This window comes from Toxorhynchites rutilus, chromosome 2 (assembly GCF_029784135.1).
Source record: "Toxorhynchites rutilus septentrionalis strain SRP chromosome 2, ASM2978413v1, whole genome shotgun sequence".
NCBI lineage: Eukaryota > Metazoa > Arthropoda > Insecta > Diptera > Culicidae > Toxorhynchites > Toxorhynchites rutilus.
The window spans coordinates 257,815,332-257,837,837 of record NC_073745.1 but is presented as its reverse complement, the minus strand read 5'-3'; the positions used below and the strand labels follow the sequence as shown (position 1 = coordinate 257,837,837).

At 39.7% G+C, this 22,506-nt stretch overlaps 1 protein-coding gene across 15 annotated transcripts in view; it reads left to right on the top strand.

Annotated features, from left to right (window-relative positions):
- LOC129765070 (formin-binding protein 1-like) overlaps positions 1-14,075 on the top strand; it is a 195,989-nt gene extending 181,914 nt beyond the window's left edge. Inside the window, exons 7-12 of one of the 15 annotated variants that reach the window (XM_055764908.1) lie at positions 4,683-4,709; positions 5,084-5,430; positions 5,478-5,636; positions 11,877-12,037; positions 12,106-12,269; positions 12,337-14,075. In XM_055764908.1, coding sequence (XP_055620883.1) covers positions 4,683-4,709; positions 5,084-5,430; positions 5,478-5,636; positions 11,877-12,037; positions 12,106-12,269 — 858 coding nt within the window. In that variant the 3' untranslated portion in view covers positions 12,337-14,075. Of the gene's footprint in view, positions 1-4,679; positions 4,710-5,083; positions 5,431-5,477; positions 5,637-11,876; positions 12,038-12,105; positions 12,270-12,336 lie in introns of all 15 variants that reach the window. The other 14 variants (XM_055764919.1, XM_055764918.1, XM_055764910.1 and 11 more) reach the window with 14 other exon arrangements.
- Positions 14,076-22,506: the final 8,431 nt, after the last annotated feature.

The following is a 22,506-nucleotide window of genomic DNA, read 5'->3' as shown; positions in this document are numbered from 1 at the left end:
GAAATGTCAAGCGTTATTTAAACGCCCAAGCTGCCAAGTTTTGATCGGCCCGATTTACGGTTTCCCCAATACACACTTTTAAATCGATGTTCCAGTAGATATCCCCTTGCAAATATACATGCAAGTCGGTGCCAATAAAAATAGTTATCGCAATTTTTCATTCGGAACTTACTACGAAATGTTGATTTGCACGATAATACATGCTATGCAATATATTAGCTCATTCGGACTTCATTTACCGTTGTCACAAACGTTAAAACGTTTTTTCGAAAAACAAAAATCAACGAAAATCAAGTTTTCCAAAAAAAACTTTGGTGCCAAATGTCTTAAAATTGCATTAGTCGTCGAGATTTACAGTTACAGTTAAGTCCCAGAATGCCGATTTTAGACAAAAAAAATTCGAGATGACACTAGTTATCTACGTTTCATGCAATTTTAAGACATTTGGAATCAAAAAAAAAATTTCGAAAACCCCGATTTCCTTTACTCCTCCCTTGGGTGATTTTTCGATTTTCAAAAAACTCAAACTTTGACCGCTTTGCGACACTCTCCCTTAAGTCCGATAGAGCTGAAATTCGACATAGGGTGTTTTTTCGAGGTGGTGAACATCTTGTATAGGGTAACTTTTTGAAATTTTAGGGTCGATTTTTTCCCATACACATTCATTGGCACCCTAGTGTTCATGCCATTGAAACAGATTTTTCTATGCGACAAATAATTTCAACGCTACAGATTTATGGGAAAAAAATAGAAGGTTGTGTTCAAGACACGACCGCATTGTTGACGTAGAACTACGCTGTGGTTTAATTTAAGTCGCTTGCTTATAACTGCGGATATTATTTTATAATGCAACGAAAATTTTGAAATAACTATTCTACCAGTTGGGTCGCCTTAAAATGTTTTTGTATTGTAGAATCATTTGGCGATAATTGTTTGATGATTCATTATTGTGATCGCAGATAAGCGCAGCAGTCATCCTTAGTGGAGAAAGTTTTGCTACTGACAAACGAAACCAAATCACATACAAAATTCCAGAGCAATATTTACTTTCTTGGTGGCTAAATAAACGAAATAAACTCTATCTGTTAATTTCAACAACCACGAATAGATTCAACTGCTTCATTATGATCAAAATTACCGCAAATGCAATCCTAGTTGAAAGCAGTTTTGCGACTGGCACGCGAGCCTAAAAAAATTAATAGCGTCAGTTCAACGCATTGATGACAGAAAACAAACAATGTTAACTGCTTGGAAAAAGGCTGAATATTTGCCTCAGCAGAGATTCATTACTAATACCCTAGCGTAAATATTTCCATCCCGCTATCTTCCCTCCTTGTTTATATTTATCATTACGACTGCATAATTTGCAACACCAAACAATCGTCAATCATAGCATAAAAAATTAGGCGATTGTTGCATTGTTACAGGGCCAATGCACACGAGAGCAGATACAAAAATGGGGTTTCAGCGTAGCGAAGATGTACTATTTTTACGTAAGAGTTATGAAGCACGCGCGTACGCCTACAAATATCCATATACGATAGCTTGAAGCAACTAAATATTCACACACTTATCTCCGTTTTGCGCTCTTCTCAACAGAAGCCCATTCTGTTAATATTGCCAGTCTAGATTAGCTTAGCTGTCATCCTTTGTGGAGAGAGTTTTTCTACCGTCATGCGAAACCAAATCACTGACAAAATTCCAGAACATTTATTTCCATGGTGAGCTGACGATAGCCTAGCTTGATGATTCCCCACACAATTGTGTAGCTCAGAACCTTAATGCAAAATGGCGTCAGTTTGATGCAATGATTGCAATGCCAGAGACATCAGCGAGAGAGTAATTTGGTCGCGTCTACAGCTCAATCCGAAACGAAGACATATGAAGGAAGGAAGAAGCAAGCGATATTCATTGCTTTGAATACAGAACGATACTGAAAGTTTGCCTTCCTTCCTTGCTTGAGACTTTAAACTTCTTCAGTTCATTCGTCTCTATCCTTCGAAAAGGCTCTTGGAAAACTTTACTTTATCCGTCATATTACTCCTCCACCCCCATTACCTTGAGAAAGGCATTCGATCCCTCGCCGTACAGCTCACCCAGCAACGATGTTGTTCAGTCGATTTGCTCACGAAGAATGAATGTTTGCCTCAGCGTGATCCACTGTTTATACTTTAGGCAAATATTCCCCTCCGTTCTTCTTCTTTTCCTTTGTTAACGGAGACTTTACATCTTACGATTTCCCCTTCGTTGCTTGTCGATAAGTTGCTCGTTATTGATAGCTCTGTTCGGGAAAGCACACAAATGGGCAAAACAGATGTATGAGAAAATGGGAATGCTTCCAATTTTCTTCAATTTAAACCATATACAGACTATAGGATTGTAATGTGTAGCATATCAAACAAATCTTAGGGAATTTCCGATTCATTTGGTATATAAGTTGCCAAAATCCGATCGCGGCAAAAATAGTTATTAACGTTAACTTTATTTCATAAAAACGTGACCTGTTTTCTGATTTGGCACCCTTAATGAAAGACGTAGTTCTAAGTCAAAAGTACAGATGGAAAAGATTTTTTCACCTTCCAGTACAGATGATCATATGGCAACACTGATTAATTTCAGCGGATTTCAAATATCTACGAAATCTTGGTATCTCTAAAAAAAGCTCCTTTTCCGAAACATTATTGCAGAAATTTCACATTTCTAGTTGCTTTCTGAAAAACCTGAACTCTTCTCCGTATTCCTACTGACATGGTTGGGGCGTTGTAGAAAGATTGTGAACTGATGAAAAATAAATCTTCACTCTTTAGAGGCGACTGAACTGAAAAGTTTCAACCCTCTTAAAGCCAAAAAGAAGAGACAGAAGTAGAATCATCACTCTCCAACTGATGAAGAATGTCGTTGTTCAAATCAGTAGCCTGTTTCCATCCAAAATGAAATAACGAATATGTACTTTGCCATTTCCAATCTCGAAATATCTTGATTATGTCGTACATAATCCTATAATATTCCGATGATCTAAAACTATTTTCCAATTTACATAACACGCTTTGAATTTCGGGAGAGAGGCATGTGCTGCAATGCTTCTATTTTATTATATGCTCTTTAAGAAACGACGACTCAGATAGAATTTCTACTAACTCTATAAAATTTCCCCTATGTGAAGAAGATTCATCTTCCTTGTGTCCTCGACGATTTGGCTTAGCCAGGAACAATATTATATTGAGTAATAGATGAAACAAACAAATATAAACAAAGTCATCAGCGTTCGTTTGAAGGAGCTCTCGGCAAACGGTAGATCAAGGAATTTGGTTTGAAAATCGATTCACTTTGGTCTCGAAAAAGACCGTTTAGTTTTTTTTTAGCAATGGATGAATAAAGCACGTGGAAAATTTCTCTACAAATAATAGTTTATTCTCGCGATGTAACAATGACAATGATGACAAATGTTGGATTTGGAATGAGAAAGGATCGCATAGACAGGAGTCTAGCAAAGTCTAGTAAACTACACACTGACGACGATCGATTGAATCCATTTTTGGTTCCCGGTAACGAATCGGCGCGAAAAAGACTTCCTTTTGTGCTGTTCAAGCCACATTTCGTACATGCAAATCGCCGTTCGAAATCTCTCGCTTTCAAATCGTATGGAACAAAATTTTCTTGCTTTTGAATATATATCCTGCCGTTTTGATTTGTCTAGAAATAGGTTGTCGAATTACCACCAATGAGTCTGCAAGCTGTGTTTATATTTGACACGAGTTTTAATCGAGTAATGTCTCAAATTCTTCATTTCAACTTTTTCGATTGACCCGGACGTTTTTGTATTCAACACTGAACTCACCACTTTTGAATTATCCAAACCATTCCTTACAAATCTATCCGACGATGCAGAGTCTCCGTAAACTTCCAAAAGCATTCGATGCGCTTCAGTTGCATTTTCCTTCCAGTGGAAACAGAAAATCAAAACATCCTTCAAATGGTGCTTATTTGCAACGAAACTCGACATTCAACGCAGTAAAAATTGAACTTGAAGGCTTGCAAAAAATATTTGGTTGACAGAAGTTGACACTTCACGATTTAACAATAATCAGCTGTCGCTGTCGCCTATAATAGTGTCGACTAATACTTTGAGCCATCTTGAGGAAACGGAAAGAATCGAGTTGCACACCAAATATTATTAGACGAAACGAAAACGAAAATATTCAGGAAAAGTTCTCAATCATTACGAAGCGAAGTGCGACAATTCACAAATATCCTGCGATATTCATATCCCCCACTTCATCTCACTTTCGAAATCTTCGATGGTTTATGTCGCTAAGCAGCAGGCTTATACACTTTCACCCATCCATCTCTCACCGACACGCGTACTTATCGTGCACTTGCAATGTTATCAATTCTCATGCTTAAGCTATAGTATGAACAATGTCTGCAACATGAAATAAATGTCTAAACTAATTGTGTTTCTTTTTGCTTCCCTTTTTTTCCTTTGCGTCAAACCGTATACTTCCCACATCTCGTCATCGTCGTCGTCATCGTCTTGTATTGTGTGATCTACTGCACTTGTGTAAAAACAAATCAATCTCGAATAAATCCGGTAATTATATATCCGGGGGTCGTTCGAAAATTCTGAACTGTACAAAAACCTTTAAAATAAACATAAATTGAAAAAAAACACCTAACAGAAGATTGTTGAAGCCTGCATCCAAGTGAAGGTACGCTAATAATATTGAATGTATAAATGCAATTTTCTTATCTTCACTGTTTTTCGGAATGGTATATTAGACACAAAGTATATTTGAGTGATTGGTTCTGTGCTGGTTTCCGTTAAATTCGGTATTTTTACCGAACAAAACATGTCTTTCCGTTTTTCGTTTTTCATTTGACCACTACTCTAGGTTGAGGCAATTGTGTGTGAATTCAAAGCAAGAAATTGTTTGTCTGAGTGTGACCTGATCTGATTACCGACACCCTCCACAAATAGATTCAAACTTTGTTGCATGGAAAGCATTTCGTTGAATCTTCTCTAATGTACAGTGACTTGGGTTTCGCCAGTAAAATTTGACGCATTTCGTACTCCCCTTTTCAGAACAACCTCTCAATGGACGGTATGAAGGAAGATTTCAACGATCTACCACCGACGCAAAGGCGGAAGAAGCTCGCGGCCAAAGTGCAAGAGCTGCAGCAAAAGGTCGCCCAGGAACAGGCTGCCAGTGAAGGGTTGATGAAGATGAAGGGCGTCTACGAGGCAAACTCGCTGCTCGGAGATCCACGCTCCGTCGAAGAGCAGTTGAACGAGTCTGTCAACAAGCTGGACAAACTGCGGCTCGAGCTGCAGCGCTACCAGAAATTACTCGACCAGGCAAACAGCCAGACCGTTATACAGCACAGTCCACAGGCGAATCGGGTGGTACAGAACGGACAACGGTCATCCAGGTATGTTGTTATTTCAAAGGTGCACAAGATGCTCTAACCTCCAGCAGTTTATTATATTACAGGCATTCCAATGGTAGCAGTAATCACGACCACCACGATGACCACGGCGATGATCATCCAGATCATGACGCTGGCAGTTTAAGCAGGTCAGGATCAGAGAGTAGTGTACAACAAGCGCAAAATGGGCTTAATATTAACAGTAACGGGTATAACTTCAATTCTTACCACTTTATCACGAATATATTTTTTCCCTTCTTCTTCCACACATATACATACATATATACGCATATATTTTTCTTCCCATTCGTCACCCAAAACCACCACCACCCCCGATAGTTTTCCGTTGCATTCGTTCATCAGTGATACTTTCAGTCGATTAGTAGATTTTGGAGTCATGTTCATGTAACTAACCAGAGAGATTACCGTTTTCTGAATGTGTGGTGTGCTGCTTAGTAGTAGATTCCTTTTCGTTAGCCTTCTATCTGTTGTCCTCTTCGTAGCTTGATATAGAAAGTTGGCAAATTTGAACGTTTACGCGATGTTTAGAGAGCGCCCCACGTCAAGATCTCGATGCGTACGGGCAAGATCAATTGCCTTCTATCATCTTCCATCTAGCACAACTTCTTCAAAACAATGTATCGGAATGCAACTTGCACCGCTGAATACCTTAAAAATAGAACGATGGCTCTATTAATTTTCAATTAATATATACGATAATCTAGCAAAGAAACTATGAACAGCGTGACATTGTAGACACTGTCCTTTTTCAAGGCTAGAAGCGAACAAATTTTGTAATTTAATAGCCTCTATGATAGAAAAAAAATCAATCAATACGGATGAATGTTACAGTGAAATCTGATTAAACTCAAAACATATCTCTGGCCGAGTCAAGTTCACTTGATGAATGATTGAAATAAATAAATGAAATAAAAATACTAAACACAACATTCGTTCTACGGAAAATGTTGATAGAAAAAAATATTGCTGTCCAAGCTCCTATCGTTTTCAATTCATTGAGTATATACAAGCTATTCGCGATTTCACATCATTCACGATTCATCAGTCATCGTCCAGCTAGCGACCAGATGGCAGTGACATTTTCCAAATGACCTTTCTCAAGACCGAGAGTTTAGTTTAGTTTTCCAAACTGGCAATTTCAAGGCTAGAGGCGAATGGACTGAGAAATTTCCAAGTATCTATAATTAAAACCAAGAACGCTTCAAGTCACAGTCCCGCTCCAGCTAGCAGACAGCAGTCTTTCTTAATGCTGAAGACAGACACAACAGTTTTGCTCGTTTCAAAAGAAGAATGGAAGGGAAATATCGCACGCAGTGATGCAATTTCGTTCGGTGGAGGCACCGCCTCGATTTTTAGCCTTCTGGTGGAATATGCCTTTTTATTTTTGCACTGCATTATCTCTGCATTTGTACTAGGGTGTAACCACGGCAGTTGAACTCCATAGGCCGAGTACAAGGTAAACGCGATGCGATACGGGGGCGGATGCGTTTGCGGCAAAGGAAATGAAATGCAAACCGCCGACCTGTCATTGTCAACGCAGTGCGGTTTTCAATACGACGAAAATGTTGGTGTATTGTTTTGCTGCGTGTTTATTTTATCATATCTGGCATCCTTGCACTGGGCTGCTTATTATTGAAAAGTCAAAAAAACGCGTAATCTAATAGCGAATTCGTTTTTGTTCAGTTCCAACCCCAGTGCCACACTAACTGCTGTCAAAACGTTTTTTTATTCACTCAGTTTCAACCTAGTTTCACACTAGGTTCAACCCGAAAGCTGTTAGTTTCGCACTGAGATGATTCACGGGTTCGCACTCGGGTTCACCAATACAACTATACTGAACTGTCAAGTTCCGAGTATTGTTTTGGAAAATCTAAAAATAAAGACTGAAAATGGAAAAGCTGCTTTTGCTTTTGCATTATTAGAATCGTATTCCAATTCAGATCCTGATTTTGAAGAGTACATTCGCGTAGATGACACTAAGCTTCGTGTGCTTTCATTGGGAGGCGAAAATAATGATGAATATTCAGGTGGAATAAATATGCTTTCAAAATCAAAATTATGAATGAAAATTTACTTTAACGTATCGAATATTTATTTTATGTGATGAAATAAGAGATTTTTTCCGAAATTACGAAAACATATTGAACGAAAACTGTGTCTGATGTTGATTTTATATTATAATATTAATTATTTGTGGAACAAACAGGAAATGCATCGACGAATGATCAAGTGAGTGTCAGGACTACATGTGTTAGGTAATCAAACAGTATGAAGTACAAATTTTCATTCAAACTTTTATATTTTTACACTGCACTTGGCCCTTCTGATCTGATAGAGAATGATTTACCTCCCAAGCACTAATATCGCCACCAGACGTCGACACTGTACATTTGTCATCGCAAATATGAACAAATCAGACTATTTAACGCACACCAACAAACCGCTGCATTCGTGAAACTGAAAATGTTTTCTTTATTACAAAGTCAGTTTGGAACTAACTCAGTTTTAAAAACGAATTCGCTATAAAACGGTTCATACACGCAGAGATGAAGGTTTGAAGACATGTGGCAGGAAATCCACAAGTATGTATATAGAATGAACACAACAACATAGCGACTTTTACTTCATATTATGGAGAACTTCAAGCGGTCTGAGTACATATTGTCTCTAGAAGACATTAGTTCATTTGCACTTGAGAATTCCAAAGATTGTGACATTATATTTTTATTATTAACCTAGATTTTTCAAGCGACCACTTCTCAAATCGTAGGTTCTCCGGTTACATTTCAATCATTAGAGTTATGGATATGGTTTGAGTTACAACCAAAACTTCAAAGCTCAAATAAACAAATATTCAGTTATCACGGTTTCGATTTTGTGGAGGAACTGGGGCGATATTCACTAAATCAACGGTATATCAAGCCAATTATTATTTCTAAACTCATAAAATTTGGTTCCCAGTTGCGGGATATATTCTTCGTCAAATTTATTGAAATAAACTAAAAAATCTCAAGATATGTTCAATGGGATGCGCTATATAACAATGTCAATTTGAATAACCATTGAATAAGCTATCAAACTTTGTTCGAAAGTAAGCAATGAATTTTAGTTTCCTCCAATATGATTGTGAAGACATTTGAAGACATTTTTTCGTACCATGTGAAGACGTTTGAAAAAATCACCTAGCATCCCTGCCTACACGGTCAATATTATTATCAATATGATGACACTCGAGATTATAATGATAGCTGGCATAGCTCAAAGTACGTAGAATAGAAGGTTATGGAAATTTCCTATGTATTCACACGGACAGCGCATGTGTTACACACACAAAGATGTTAGTACACCCAGGTTTTTTTTTACGCGGAGGATACGTACCTCGTAAAAAAAAACCGCGTAAAAAAAACCGCGTTAATTGGAAAATCCGCGTAAAAAAAACCGCGTTAATTGGAAAATCCGCGTAAAAAAACCGCGTTAATTCGAAAATCCGCGTAAAAAAACCGTGTTAATTGGAAACTCCCCGTAAAGAAAAAAAGGTAACATAAAAATCCTCTTGAGAATCGTGATGGGGTGCGGCATACGCTCTGAGGGAGCTTGAAAGGGAGAGATATGAACTGAGAGAGAGAAGTGATGTTGCTCAGGTTTACGCGCAAAAATCGCGCTTATTTCATTCCTAAATGGGATTGATGCTATGCATGAATTTCATTGTGTGTGGCTCTCGACGAGCGGACTTAAATACATGTACATGAATCTTTCTTCCCCCAGCCGTTATGTGGGGTTGGATGAAACTTCGTTGCACACGAAGGTCGTACGGAGGATTTCTGCTTCGCAGTGGTGTGCTCATCAACCCATTCTTGCACAAGCTTTATGCTATCTCGAGATACTTCTTCTTGCACTTGCAAATTGAATCTGTGTTCGCTACAGATGCATCGAACCTGGCACATAGGTACGGCACTAATATCCGTCAATAGCACTAAGTTCCGTCATATGGTCTCAGGAAGCATGAGGGACAGATTTGATATTGCTCAGTTTTTTTTACGCGGTGAGCGCGTAAAAAAAACGCGTTAATTGGAAAATCCGCGTAAAAAAAAACCGCGTTAATTCGAAAATCCGCGTAAAAAAACCTCGTAAAAAAAAACCGCGTAAAAAAAACCGCGTAAAAAAAACCTGGGTGTAATAAAAAAAATCCTCAATTTGTCCGAAGTTCAGAAGTTTTTTCAATATTTCTTGATTTTAAGAGTTCTAAAAATAATGAACAGTGACAAAATCGCAAGTCGAGCCGAGTCGATAAACACGATAGTGTACCACATTTTCACTGCAGGTAAGGTTTTATGTGGTGTTTTATCGCAATCGAACAATCGACTTATTCTACGTACTTTGGACATAGCCGACGCTCGGAATTGATGAAGGAATCTGGATTTTCTGATTTTCGAGTATCAATATCATGACATTTCATATAAATGCATGTTGTTGACGCTTTACCTCACGGACATCGAAACTGAGTTGCCAGATTTGCAAGTCTGTCTGTAAATTTGCAGGCATTTCATTATTGTTAGTCTTTGTTGCGATTGCAACTGACTTCTACAAACGTCTGAATTTCTACGAAACATACATGAAGTGGCGTCGAGTGAAGCTTTTGCACCCGGCGCGGAAGAGTTGATTTGAACCAACCTCCCCCCCTCTCAAAAAAAAAATCTTTCACATTTATCCAATTTATTCATAGAAATTCGGTTCATTCTGCACCCATAAAACCGTGCACACGGAGCTTATTTTTCCATAAGAGAAACAAGTGTCATGTATTTTCTGAGCTGTACCATTTGTCTGTATTAATTATTTAACCGAATATCACATATTTTAAATAATTAGTACCTCCATATTATTTTGGTATGCAAAAAAAAAGGTTGAAATTTGTAGAGAAACTAGAAAACGTGGATTTGATAGCAGGAAAATACATTAAATAAATTTATGATTTATTTTGGTTATCAAGAAACTATGGGCCTCATTTCCGTACACACTTCAAGGTCAAACCGAAATAAACGGCACGTCATTGAACATAGAATTTTGGTGTGAATAGCGGAAAGTGTATAGAAAATAGGTTAAGTTAGGGTAAGCAAAACGTGTTTCAATGCATAAATAACGCCAAGTAAAAATTTTCTTTCATATTTTAGCAATTTAAAACTGCCTTCGGGCCGGCTAATCTGATAAAGTGTAGTAATCCGTTGACACCGTACCGTTGTCATACAAGAATTAGGCCCTATAATTCAACCCTGATAACGTTGAAATACCAACAGTACTGAAGTATTGACAATTATTGATATAATTATAACCAAAATATAACATAGTGTTTAATCAGGTTTTTTTGTATGTATGTATGATTGTATGTTTATTTAACATGATTTTGAATATTTTTTCTGCGGCCATGGTTGTTATTTTCCATTTGGTCTTAATTTGATTGCTAACTGCTTTACGGTTGGAAAATAATTGATTGTTTTTCTCTGCTAGGCCGATGCTATTATGATACGCCAGATGGTAGGAGAATCACGAAAAGGTGGAACTTCCGATTTATATTATATTTCCCTCTTTTCGGGAAATCGATAATAGAAAATTTCACCAGATTGAAATGTGAATGCAATTATTATTCTATTTTGAGTATATTTGGCAACACTATAAAAATGTTGGAAATCCGATTTGTGTGTATTTATCTTTGTCAATTATTTTCCTCATCGACCAATCCAGAGCCGAGTTGCGAGTGGTCCGAGTTTGACAGAAAACTGGTCCGAAATCGATCCCTCACCAAAACATTCAACTGAAGAGGTTTTCCAAAAATTTCGATGCATTTTAAAATAATATTCGAAGGAATTATTTTTTAAAGAATTTCTGAAGAAGTAATATGTAATGATGATATTTTGAATTATAGAGGCTTTCTCAGACTTTCTCAGTTCATTCGCCTTTAGCCTTAAAAGATGTCATTTTGGAAAACAAACCTATACACTCGGCCTTGAGAAAGGCCATTTGGAGAGCCTCATTGCCGCTGCCGTCGAGAATGACTTATTGGTGACTTTTTCCGATCGATGAACTAATTTTCCTGATTTCGAGCATTGTTTCTGGAATAAAAATGAAGAAGGTATTTTTCGGCGGTGCAGTACATGTTAATTCTGAGAGTTAATTTGAAAATCTTCTCAAACTTGTTTGGCACGAGGAATTGTAGATAATCCTCTGATGTGAAAAACCTAGACTCGTTTGTAATATAAACCATAATCGTGAGCAAACGGTGTAGTTAATGCAACCTGCCTGCATGATCCAAACGCATTTATCATCTTTATTTCAATCTAATGCATGACTACTGGTGGGGTCGCCAAAGACCCACCACAACCACACCACATAGATTCGTTAACCATCTATTTCCCTCTCGGCCTAAAACATTGCAGCAGTTCGGCTAGTCCAGAGAGTGGTCTCGGAACATCCCACACGTCTCTACCGGGCTCCGGCCAGGGCAGTACCAACGAGCAGCCAATCAACGACGAGATGTACTACGAAGCTGATGCCCTACAGCCTCTGGGCACCTGTAAAGCGCTGTATCCATTCGATGGTAAGAATAAACCCAAAAGATTATTCGTTCAGCTTTGTTGGTTATACATATTTCCTGTTCACTTTCAGCGACAAGCGAAGGAAGCATTCCAATGTCCGAGGGAGAGGAACTACTAGTAATAGAGTTAGATCAAGGTGATGGGTGGACCCGGGTGCGGAGGTTAAGCGGTCCCAACGGGTGGGAGGAAGGATTTGTGCCGACTAGTTACATCGAAAGTACGCTGTATGCGTAGGTAAGTCAGCTCGAGCTACTTCGAATTCAATGAATGCCTCTCGTAATGGGGCAATCTTTCGTTCTAGTGTTGATCACAACGCACTCTCAGACCGTAGAACGAATTCGCGCAAAGCAAAGCGCGATGATCGACGTTACTGAACGCCAGTTTCAACCATTAGCAACAGACATATGCACACAAACGAGATCGGGTTGAAGGAAGGGGGTGACTCTTGTAAATAATCAAAATCTGCGCCTTGGATGGGTTGGCGATCAGAATCATGGAGTAACTTTAAAATCAATACTATGGAAATTGTGGTGGGGCCTATTGACTTCGCTAGACACTCAGAAACTTCTTATGATTGCTTCACGGGGCCGGTTGTGCGTGCAATTCGGCTCACTCTTCTGGGTACTGAATGTTTCGTCTGAAAGTTTTTGCGAACCTTGTAGCCTCCGTTGTAGTGTTGATACTAGTATACTTTTATATTAGGGCAATTTAATTTAGTCAAGTGACACCGTCTGTTTTATTTAGCTTAGCTATACGTTCGTGAGCGAAAGTGAGAATGCAGGTTAGATAGAATGCTCAAACATTTTTATTTGATAAAAGAAAATGAATAACCCACTCAAAATTTCGAGAGAAAACAAAGAAACTGCTACTGCTGAAGTATCATCGTAAACATTGCCATTAATCGTGAAAGAAATTGGAACACTTTTATGAAGATGATAGATACAATCATTGGAAAACTTTCTTTACCTTTAAAAACCTTGCATATTCGTAGTTTCCTATCTATATTACATGATCATAGGAAAAATACAAGCGAGAATATAGGGAAAACGGAGCAAAAAAAACAAAATAAAATAAAACAATTACTGTTGCATCTTACAACTCACAAAGGTTTAATACATAAAAACAGATCCTATATGCGAGTATATAGCAAACACAATTTATTCGTTATGCACTCAAAGGGATTTTTCCGTTCTAAATTTCGCGCCTCATGATTCCAATAAATATATTTAATTTGTTTTGTTGCATGAAAATCTATCGCTCGTCAGGAATTGGAAGAAGTTAAGCTTGCATGCGCTCAATTGAACACATGAACTAATTGCATCATACTGAAGGAAGTGGCACTATCTAATGAATGATAACATGACAGATTATAAAACGAGCGATGAACGATGAACAAAAATGAACGTACGATGAGCCTGCGAAAGATTACCATGCGAACAAAACAGAGAAGACTACCACTCATCAAACACACTCTAGTAAATCATCATATCAAACAGCCATACAGATTTTTTTTCTTGAAAAATATAATCATGCATAACAAAATCCATAAATCGACAAACAGGTTCTTCTGTCACATATATCAAAACCAGTCAGTCAAGCATTGTAACGATGTAAGCAAGGATAAAAAAAATAAACCACTAACAATACCGGACTAAGCTAGCTGAAAACCATATAATGTAACTTCTATTTTTCTTTATTTCTTTTTTTTTTGTTTGTAAATTATACCAATTCCTCTTCTCTCCTCTTCCCCTTAAGAAATCGTATTATTTTGCTTCTCGAGAGAAGCTGATGCCTTATTATCAGTTAAGCCCATTTTACGGTTCATCCGGTCGGCATTTTTGCGTTTAGCTTCTTTATGTTTCTTGTACATATATTTTCTTTCAGCAGGCCAGCGGATGGACAAACGCTTAAATAAATAGGTTCATTTTTAATGAAGAAAGTAATATTATCATTGTACCTAGAATGACTATCCAACAAACATGTATTTTTATTGACAAACAAAAATCATTGGAAACAAATACAAGACAGCCGAAAATGAAATGATTTTTTTTCTCGCTAGATAAATGTTCATTCTGCCGCAGAAAGTTAATTTCTAGTAAATATAATATGCATTGACGAATTTCATGCCAACTCGACTGGCCATTTGAGCAACATTGCATATTTGAAATCATAAAAATAGACAACTTCTTGAAAAGGCCCAGTTCTTTTTTCTAAATTGTTCACAAAAATTCATTGATATTCTTATAGTTTTGACTCAAACACTATAAGAATTTCAATTTTCAAAATATTTTTTTTCAATTAAATTTGAAAAAAGAGTCGTTTAAATTTTTTTAACGAAAACTCAAACTATTTTCTACATTTCATACTTTTGCCAAATTTCTTTGAGTTGCTCTTTTCCGAAAAAATGTTGAAAAAACTGAAAATTTCTAGCCTATAAGCTATAAGACCTAAAGAATTTTGTTCAAAGAATGAAATATGAGATCGTTAAGTTTTCATTAAAAAAATATAAATACAATTTTTTTTCCATTGACAAACATTTTGTACGTATTATAGTTTTTAAGTTGAGTTAAGTTGAGTGCACCAGTGGCCAAGTGGTTAGCGTCTCACATCATCATGTCGGGTGTTCGGGTTCGATTCCCGTTCTGGCCGGGGGTGATTTTTCGTCAAAAAAATTTCCTTCGACTTGCACTGTGGTCACGCGTATTCAAGAGCTTGCCCCTCGGAATACATTCAAGGCGTGTTATTTGGCTTACGAAAATATCAACTAAGTATTAATAAAATGACGCCAGTTAATGCATACGTTGAGACGGCAAAAGTTCCACAGGGAACGTTAACGCCATTCAAGAAGATAGTTTTTAAGTTAGATTTTTTGTAAAAAATTAAGAAAAAAAACTTTTCAAGTATGCAAATTTGCTTAAATAACCAATGTTTTTACACCCACAACGTTTCACTGCAATCTGAGATGGTGCTGCCAACTCCTAAAACGAGTTGGCATGAAATTCGACTATTCAATTCAGTAATATCTGATGGAGAATTTAATAATTTAATTGCAATTGATTTATAATTTGTTCGTTTCATGTTTTACCTAAAACATCTCAGTTAAAACGTATCCGAAATAAGTCCCTGCTAGATCCACCTGCGGTAAGTCGAGACCTACTTTGATTATTGTGCATCTGAAGAATCACCAAAAAGGAAATGAAAAACGTTAATTTTAATTTTTTTTATAAATTCGTTTATTTTTACAGGCTCAGTTACATAAGTTTAAAGAAGCCGAAATCTTAAATATATTTTTAAAACTATATGAACAATTTTCTTAAATCTATGGTTAGTAATGTGGGAAACCGATTACTCGCGGTGGACTCGAGATTAGAAGGGTGACATATTTTTCTCAGGAAAAGGATGGGGTATAAGGAAATTATTACAATGTTGATAATCACACACACTCAATTCTTAAATCTATTCGTACATCTGTTTTTTTTTTTATCCAAAATATATATTTTTATTAAGGCTCATATGGCGTCAACCTGACGGGGCCGGGAGTTCAATATTTCGACAATGTTTGCCTTATAACTATGTTAGTAATATGTAACCGATTACTCGCGGTTGGCTCGAGGTTAGTATTACAAGTGTTTTCGTAATTGTGATGTTGCTGTCTTCAATGATCTGTACCTGTGCCCGACACGGGATACTTCCTTTTGGGATGCAGCTGACCATTAATCAGCAACGCCCCCCTAGTCTGTACCCCATATCTAGCGTGGTGCGTCTTCTCGAGGAATCCAGGATAGAATGGTCACTAGCCGGCGCAATCATCAGCTCGTGTAGAGTTGTCATGAGCGGTACAACCTTTGGCTTTTGTTGAATCATCAGTGGACTGCACAACCTTTGGCCCGTGTATCTGTAAAGAGTGTGTGTATGTATTGCCGCGACTAAGTAAAAGTTTATAGATCGGATAGGAGGGATACGAAACAGGGACACAACGAAGGAAACATCATTAAACGTTGACATCGGCGTTTCTGAGGAACAGGTATAGATGAAGCAGAAGCATCTGTTGTGAATTTACATTTCATTCTCCTGTTTATAGCAAGCGGACCAATTACTCACAAAGGAAGAAATGGAGGGTATAAGGATATAAGGATAATCACACACGAACATCGATAGATTTAAGGAAAACATATATTTGGGACATGTAATCAAGGTCTAACCGAGCCAACACATCTCTCACCGGCACATTGGGCTGCCTTCCTCTAGCCCGAAGGGAGTTCTCTAAATTCGATCTGGCAACAAGATACACCTCACACGACCAAACAATGTGTTCGATGTCGTGGTAACCTCGACCACAAACGCAGATATTGCTGCCGGCCAGATTGAAACGAAAGAGTAGCGCGTCTAACGAACAGTGATTGGACATGAGTCGGGAGAAGGTGCGAATAAAGTCCCGACTCAAGTCCAGACTTTTGAACCATGGTTTGAGGCTAACCTTAGGGATAATCGAGTGAAGCCACCGGCCCAATTCATCTTCGTTCCATTTGCGTTGCCAGTTAGCGATGGTATTTTACGGACTAAAGAATAAAATTCATTGAAGGCGATTTGACGCTGATAAATATCGCCTTCAATCGCACCTACCTTTGCTAATGAGTCAGCCCTCTCATTACCCGGAATTGAGCAATGAGAAGGGACCCACACAAAGGTAATGACATAACAGCGTCTGGATAAAGCACTCAAAATTTCTCGTATTCTCTCAAGGAAGTACGGCGAGTGCTTTTCCGGCCTCACTGAACGGATAACTTCGACGGAGCTAAGACTATCCGTTACAATGTAATAAAGGGTGTGTCACATCAAATTGCATCACGGAAAAAACGCTGTAGAAATTTATTTTTTAGGAATTATATCTTCAGCTTTCGCTTATAATCAGATAAGAGTGTATAGATCACGTTGGCCATGCTTCACTGTCAATTTTTCGTAAATTTGGAAAAATGTCGTCGAACGAAAAAGAGCGTCGTGAATTAATCCTGTGCACTCATTTCGAGAATCCGGAGTTGTCACATCGGGACATCGGTAAGATGCTGGGAATCGTCCAATCCACGGTCAGCAGAGTACTAAAACGATACTTCGAGAAACTAACCATCGACCGGAAGGTGAAGAACGGCAAAAATGGATGCTCCGTCAGTGAAAAAGATCACAAGCGCGTAGTTAAGCAGTTTAGACGTGATCCGAGAAGTTCGGTCCGGGATGTCGCCAATAAGCTGAATTTGTCAAGTTCATTCGTCCAGCGGACCAAGCAGCGGGAGGGCCTGCGTACATACAAGGTTCAGAAGGCTCCTAACCGCGACGAAAGGCAAAACATGGTGGGGAAGACGCGAGCCCGGAAGCTGTACACCGAAATGCCGACGAAGCCGCATTGCCTGGTAATGGACGACGAAACCTACGTCAAAGCGGACTTTCGTCAGCTGTCGGGCCTGTTGTTCTTCTCCGCAGAGGACAAATTCAGCGTTCCGGAGGAGATTTGCAAGCAGAAACTATCCAAGTTTGCCAAAAAGTACATGGTGTGGCAAGCGATCTGCTCTTGCGGAAAGCGGAGCGCCCCCTTCGTGATGACCGGCACGGTAAACGGGCAGGTTTACCTTAAGGAGTGCCTACAGAAGCGCTTACTACCACTATTGAAGCAGCACGAGGGCCCGACCATCTTCTGGCCGGATCTCGCTTCGTGCCACTATTCAAAGGACGTGTTGGAGTGGTACGAAGCCAACGGGGTCACCTTCGTGCCAAAGGAAATGAACCCGCCCAACGCGCCGGAGCTTCGCCCAATAGAGAAATATTGGGCGATTATGAAGCAGGCCCTCCGGAAGAACCCAAAAGTTGTCAAATCGGAGGCGGACTTCAAGAGAAAATGGATTTCTGTTCAAAAAAACTACAACCTGACGTTGTACAGGACCTTATGGACGGGGTAAAGAGGAAGGTGCGAGCATACGGGCTTGGGCTCGAAGTATGAATAAAAAGAAAATGCCAAAAGTTGTTTAATAGTTTTTATTTTACTGCCTAAAATTTTCAAAAGGATCGGTCTACTGGGCGAATTTCTACAGCGTTTTTTCCGTGATGCAATTTGATGTGACACACCCTTTAGTGTTCAACAGGTCGTGAGGCGACGCTGTCCAGCGCCCAGTGTATCGCTGCCAGTTCAGCAATATACACTGAGCAAGGAAACTGAAGACTATGGGAGGTGCTGAAAATTTTGTTGAACACTCCAAATCCTGTGAACTCGTTTATAGTGGACCCATCAGTAAAGTACATATTATCACAATTGATACCCCCATACTTTGCATCGAAGATCGTTGGAGCGATCCTCGATCGTTGATAATCTGAATATTCATGGATATCTTGCTTCATGGACAGATCAAAATGTACAGAGGAATTGATGTAGTCAGGAAAACAAACACGGTTGGGAATATACGAAGAAGGATCAACCTGCATGGAGATGAATTCATGATATGGGCTCATGAATCCAGAGTGAGAATTTAGCTCGATCAGCTGCTTAAAATTTCCGATCACCAATGGGTTCATAACCTTACACCGGATGAGGAACCGAAGAGATAATAAATTGAAGCGATCTTTTAGTGGGAGTACGCCTGCCAAAACCTCGAGGCTCATGGTATGCGTTGAGGGCATACATCCCAACGCAATACGGAGACAAAGATACTGAATTCGCTCGAGTTTAATTAAGTGTGTTTTGGCAGCTGATTGAAAACAGAAACTGCCATACTCCATCACTGAGAGAATAGTTGTTCGATACAACATTATAAGATCTTCGGGATGGGCTCCCCACCAGGTGCCGGTAATTGTACGGAGAAAGTTTATTCTTTGTTGACATTTTTTACTCAGATACCTAATATGGGCCCCCAAGTACATTTGGAGTCGAACCAAACCCCAAGATACTTGAATGACATAGCATGAGTGATCGGTTTACCCAAAAGTTGAAGCTTTGGTTTTGCTGGTCTATGCTTCCTAGAAAAAACCACCATCTCTGTTTTCTCCGTGGAGAATTCGATCCCTAGCCCAATGGCCCAGGTTGAAAAATTGTTCAAAGTATCTTGTAAGGGTCCTTGCAGGTCGGATTCGTTTGATCCTACGACAGACACCACTCCATCATCTGCAAGTTGTCTTAGGCTGCAATTTTGTGTAAGGCAATTGTCGATGTCGCTTACATAGAAGTTGTACAAAAGGGGGCTTAAACATGAGCCCTGGGGGAGGCCCATGTAAGAGACCCGACTTACTGCCGAATCTTCGTGAGAAAAGTTCAAATGCTTCTCACAAAGCAAGTTATATAACATATTATTCAATAGAGGCGGCAAACCCCGAGAGTGTAATTTGTCTGACAAAACCTTTATTGAAACAGAATCAAAGACCCCCTTTATGTCCAAGAATACTGAAGCCATTTGTTTTTTTCCGGCGTAAGCCATTTGAATTTCTGAAGAAAGCAACGCAAGACAATCATTCGTCCCCTTGCCCCTGCGGAACCCATACTGTGTATCTGAGAGTAGGCCATTCGTTTCAACCCATCGATCAAGGCGAAACAAGATCATTTTCTCCAACAATTTCCGTATACAAGACAGCATTGCTATTGGGCGGTATGAATTGAAGTCGGACGCGGGTTTTCCGGGTTTTTGAATAGTTATAACTCGTACTTGTCTCCAATCATCTGGAACAATATTATGCTCCAGAAACCGATTGAATAAATTCAACAAGCGATGTTTCGCCACATCAGGGAGGTTTTTCAGCAAGTTGAACTTAATTCTATCCGATCCCGGAGCAGAATTGTTACATGAAAGGAGAGCAAGAGAGAATTCTACCATCGAAAACTCGGAATCAAGATCGCACCTATCTTGTGGTATATCTCGAACAATTTTTTGCACAGGGAGCGGAATCAGGACAAACCTTCCGTGCAAAATTAAAAATCCATCGATGTGAATATTCTTCGCTTTCATTTGTTGAAGAGCGATTTCTCATGTTTCGAGCATGTCGTCGTACTGTTCCCCCCAGGCAGTTCCGTGAGAGTTGAAGTCTCCCAAGATCAATCGTGGCTCAGGAAGGAGTGAGCACATGCCAACAAGTTGCTTGCGGCTAACCGCAGCTCTCGGAGGCCAATACAAGCTGACAATACAGAGGTCTTTTCCTCTGATGTTTGCATGACAAGCAACAGCTTCAATCCCTCCAATAGGTGGAAGGTCAATTCGAAAAAATGAGTGGCACTTATTGGTCCCCAATAGCACCCCTCCGTATCTGTCATCACGGTCCAAGCGTATAATATTAAAATCGTGGAAAGAGAGATCATCTCGCGAAGAAAGCCAAGTTTCGGACAGAGCAAAAACATCACAATTGAACTTATGAATTAAAAATTTGAATGTATCCAATTTAGGGATAAGACTACGACAATTCCACTGTAAAACAGTGATATATCCGACCTCTCTATTTGAATTAGACATCAAGAGAGATAATCATTGCAAGGAGGGGCCATGTTTGCATCAATTGTTGCAAAATTGTCTTTAATACTGGAAGCATTGATATGACAATGGTTCTGATGGAGTCGGAAACATTAAAGCATGTGAAGATTTGAGCCACAAGGTCAGTCAACTTTATAAATCCCGATTGGGAAGTTGAACTTGACGGTAAAATAGGGACAGTTGGGGTTTTTGATGTCCCTTCGAGTGCTGGGTCGTTCGAAGGTGAATTATTCCCACGGAGCCAGGAGGAACCTGATTTTGCTTGTCCGCTGCACTCGATTTTTTAGGCATGCTAACAGAGGGTATAACCGGAGGGGCTTGTCCTTGAACTTTGGGAGTGGTCACATTTTTACGCCGGGGATTCCCTTGGAAGATGTACGGTGTGCCCTCGTTAGCTGTATCCGCTTCCATTTCGTCAACTGGCAGCGAAGCGAAGACATTGTTTGCGGTTAAAGGTTGTTGCTGTTGGGCCAATGGAGAAGCGCCCTTTAATTTCCGCAAAAGTGCGCTTCGAGCGTTCCTTTAAAGAGCGCTTCTGCTTCTCCCAGCGACTCTTGTAAGTTTCACAAGCCGAGAGCACGTGCGGAGTTCTTCCGCAATATGGACACTTTTGCTCAATCGCACTGCAGGATTTGTCCACATGTTGCTCTCCGCAAGTGGCACAGCGCTCCTTGTTGGCGCAGTAAGCTGCTGTGTGATCAACTGACTTGCATTTCAGGCAAGTCATGGGCTTTGGCACGAAGAGTCGCAGCGGTAGCCTTAATTTGTCCACCATAACGTAGTCAGGGAGGGCGGAGCCAGCAAAAGTGACTCTAAACGAGTCGGACGGCGTAAATTTCGATTCTTTCCCTTCCTGGGAGACTTTGCCAAGTTGTCGGCATTCTAAGATTTTGATTTTCATCAAAGGCAGCTTTTTAAATCTGCCATCTCCTTCCATAATTGATTTGCACGTCAGACCCGTTTCGGTTATCACCCCCGAGATTTCTACGTCATGGGAAAGCACGTAGACACGATATTCCAGGGTAAACATCTGGTCGACGACAATACCGTTTGCGTCTTTCCGATCAGCCACGACAACACGCAGTTTGGTCGGTCTAACCTTCGAAATTTCTGTCACGGAGGAGTATCTTGCCAGATCTTTCATGATCTGAATAACATTAAGTGCTTTTCCGTTTGGCTTAGGCCTGAAGAAAACAACCCACGGACCAGTTCCAGGTGCATCTTCAGGATAGACCTTGACACGTGGAGAGAAGACAACAGGAGGAGAAGGAGATGACGAGGATTGAAGGGGATCGGGGACAACAGGATGGGGAGGCGAAATCTGAGCTGGGGTAGGAGCGAGGGGGGTTGGAGAGGAGATATTTGCAGGTTTTGTAGAGGGGGGCTTGCTAGAGTTAGCAGACTCGTCCCCGGACGAAACATCCTCTGATGTAAGAACGTTTAAGTGTCTTCGCTGTTCCTTTATTAGTTTTTTCAACCAAAGGGGAGTCATCATCAGAGATCTCCATATCTGGAGATCCTCCCCCTCCTTCTGCCATTCTGTAATTGGTACTTATATTCTAATATTTTGTTTTTAATAATAATAATAATAAAAAATAAAAAAAAATAAATCTTATATCTTATTTATTTCTATTCACCACAATGCACCCCAGTGCTGATGAACTGGCAACCGCTGCTTGCTTCTCAATCGGAGCGCTTGAGCGCTCGGCACTATCACACACCACTAAGAAGTGATGCTCTCCTTCACACTGCTGTAAGTGAGCAGCGAATCGCGCTGGTATTGTGTGCGTGCAACTGACCACCGATGTCCGACTTCGATTGCGATGGCGACAAATCGGCGAAAACTGAAAGCCGGCTGGCCTTGCCAGGCTTTGATGATTCTGCTTTTCTCACTAATTCCGAGTTCACACTGCGTTTTACGATATCTCGAACAGTTCGAAAACGCGCGAAAAAAGCACACCCGGGCGATAAAAAAA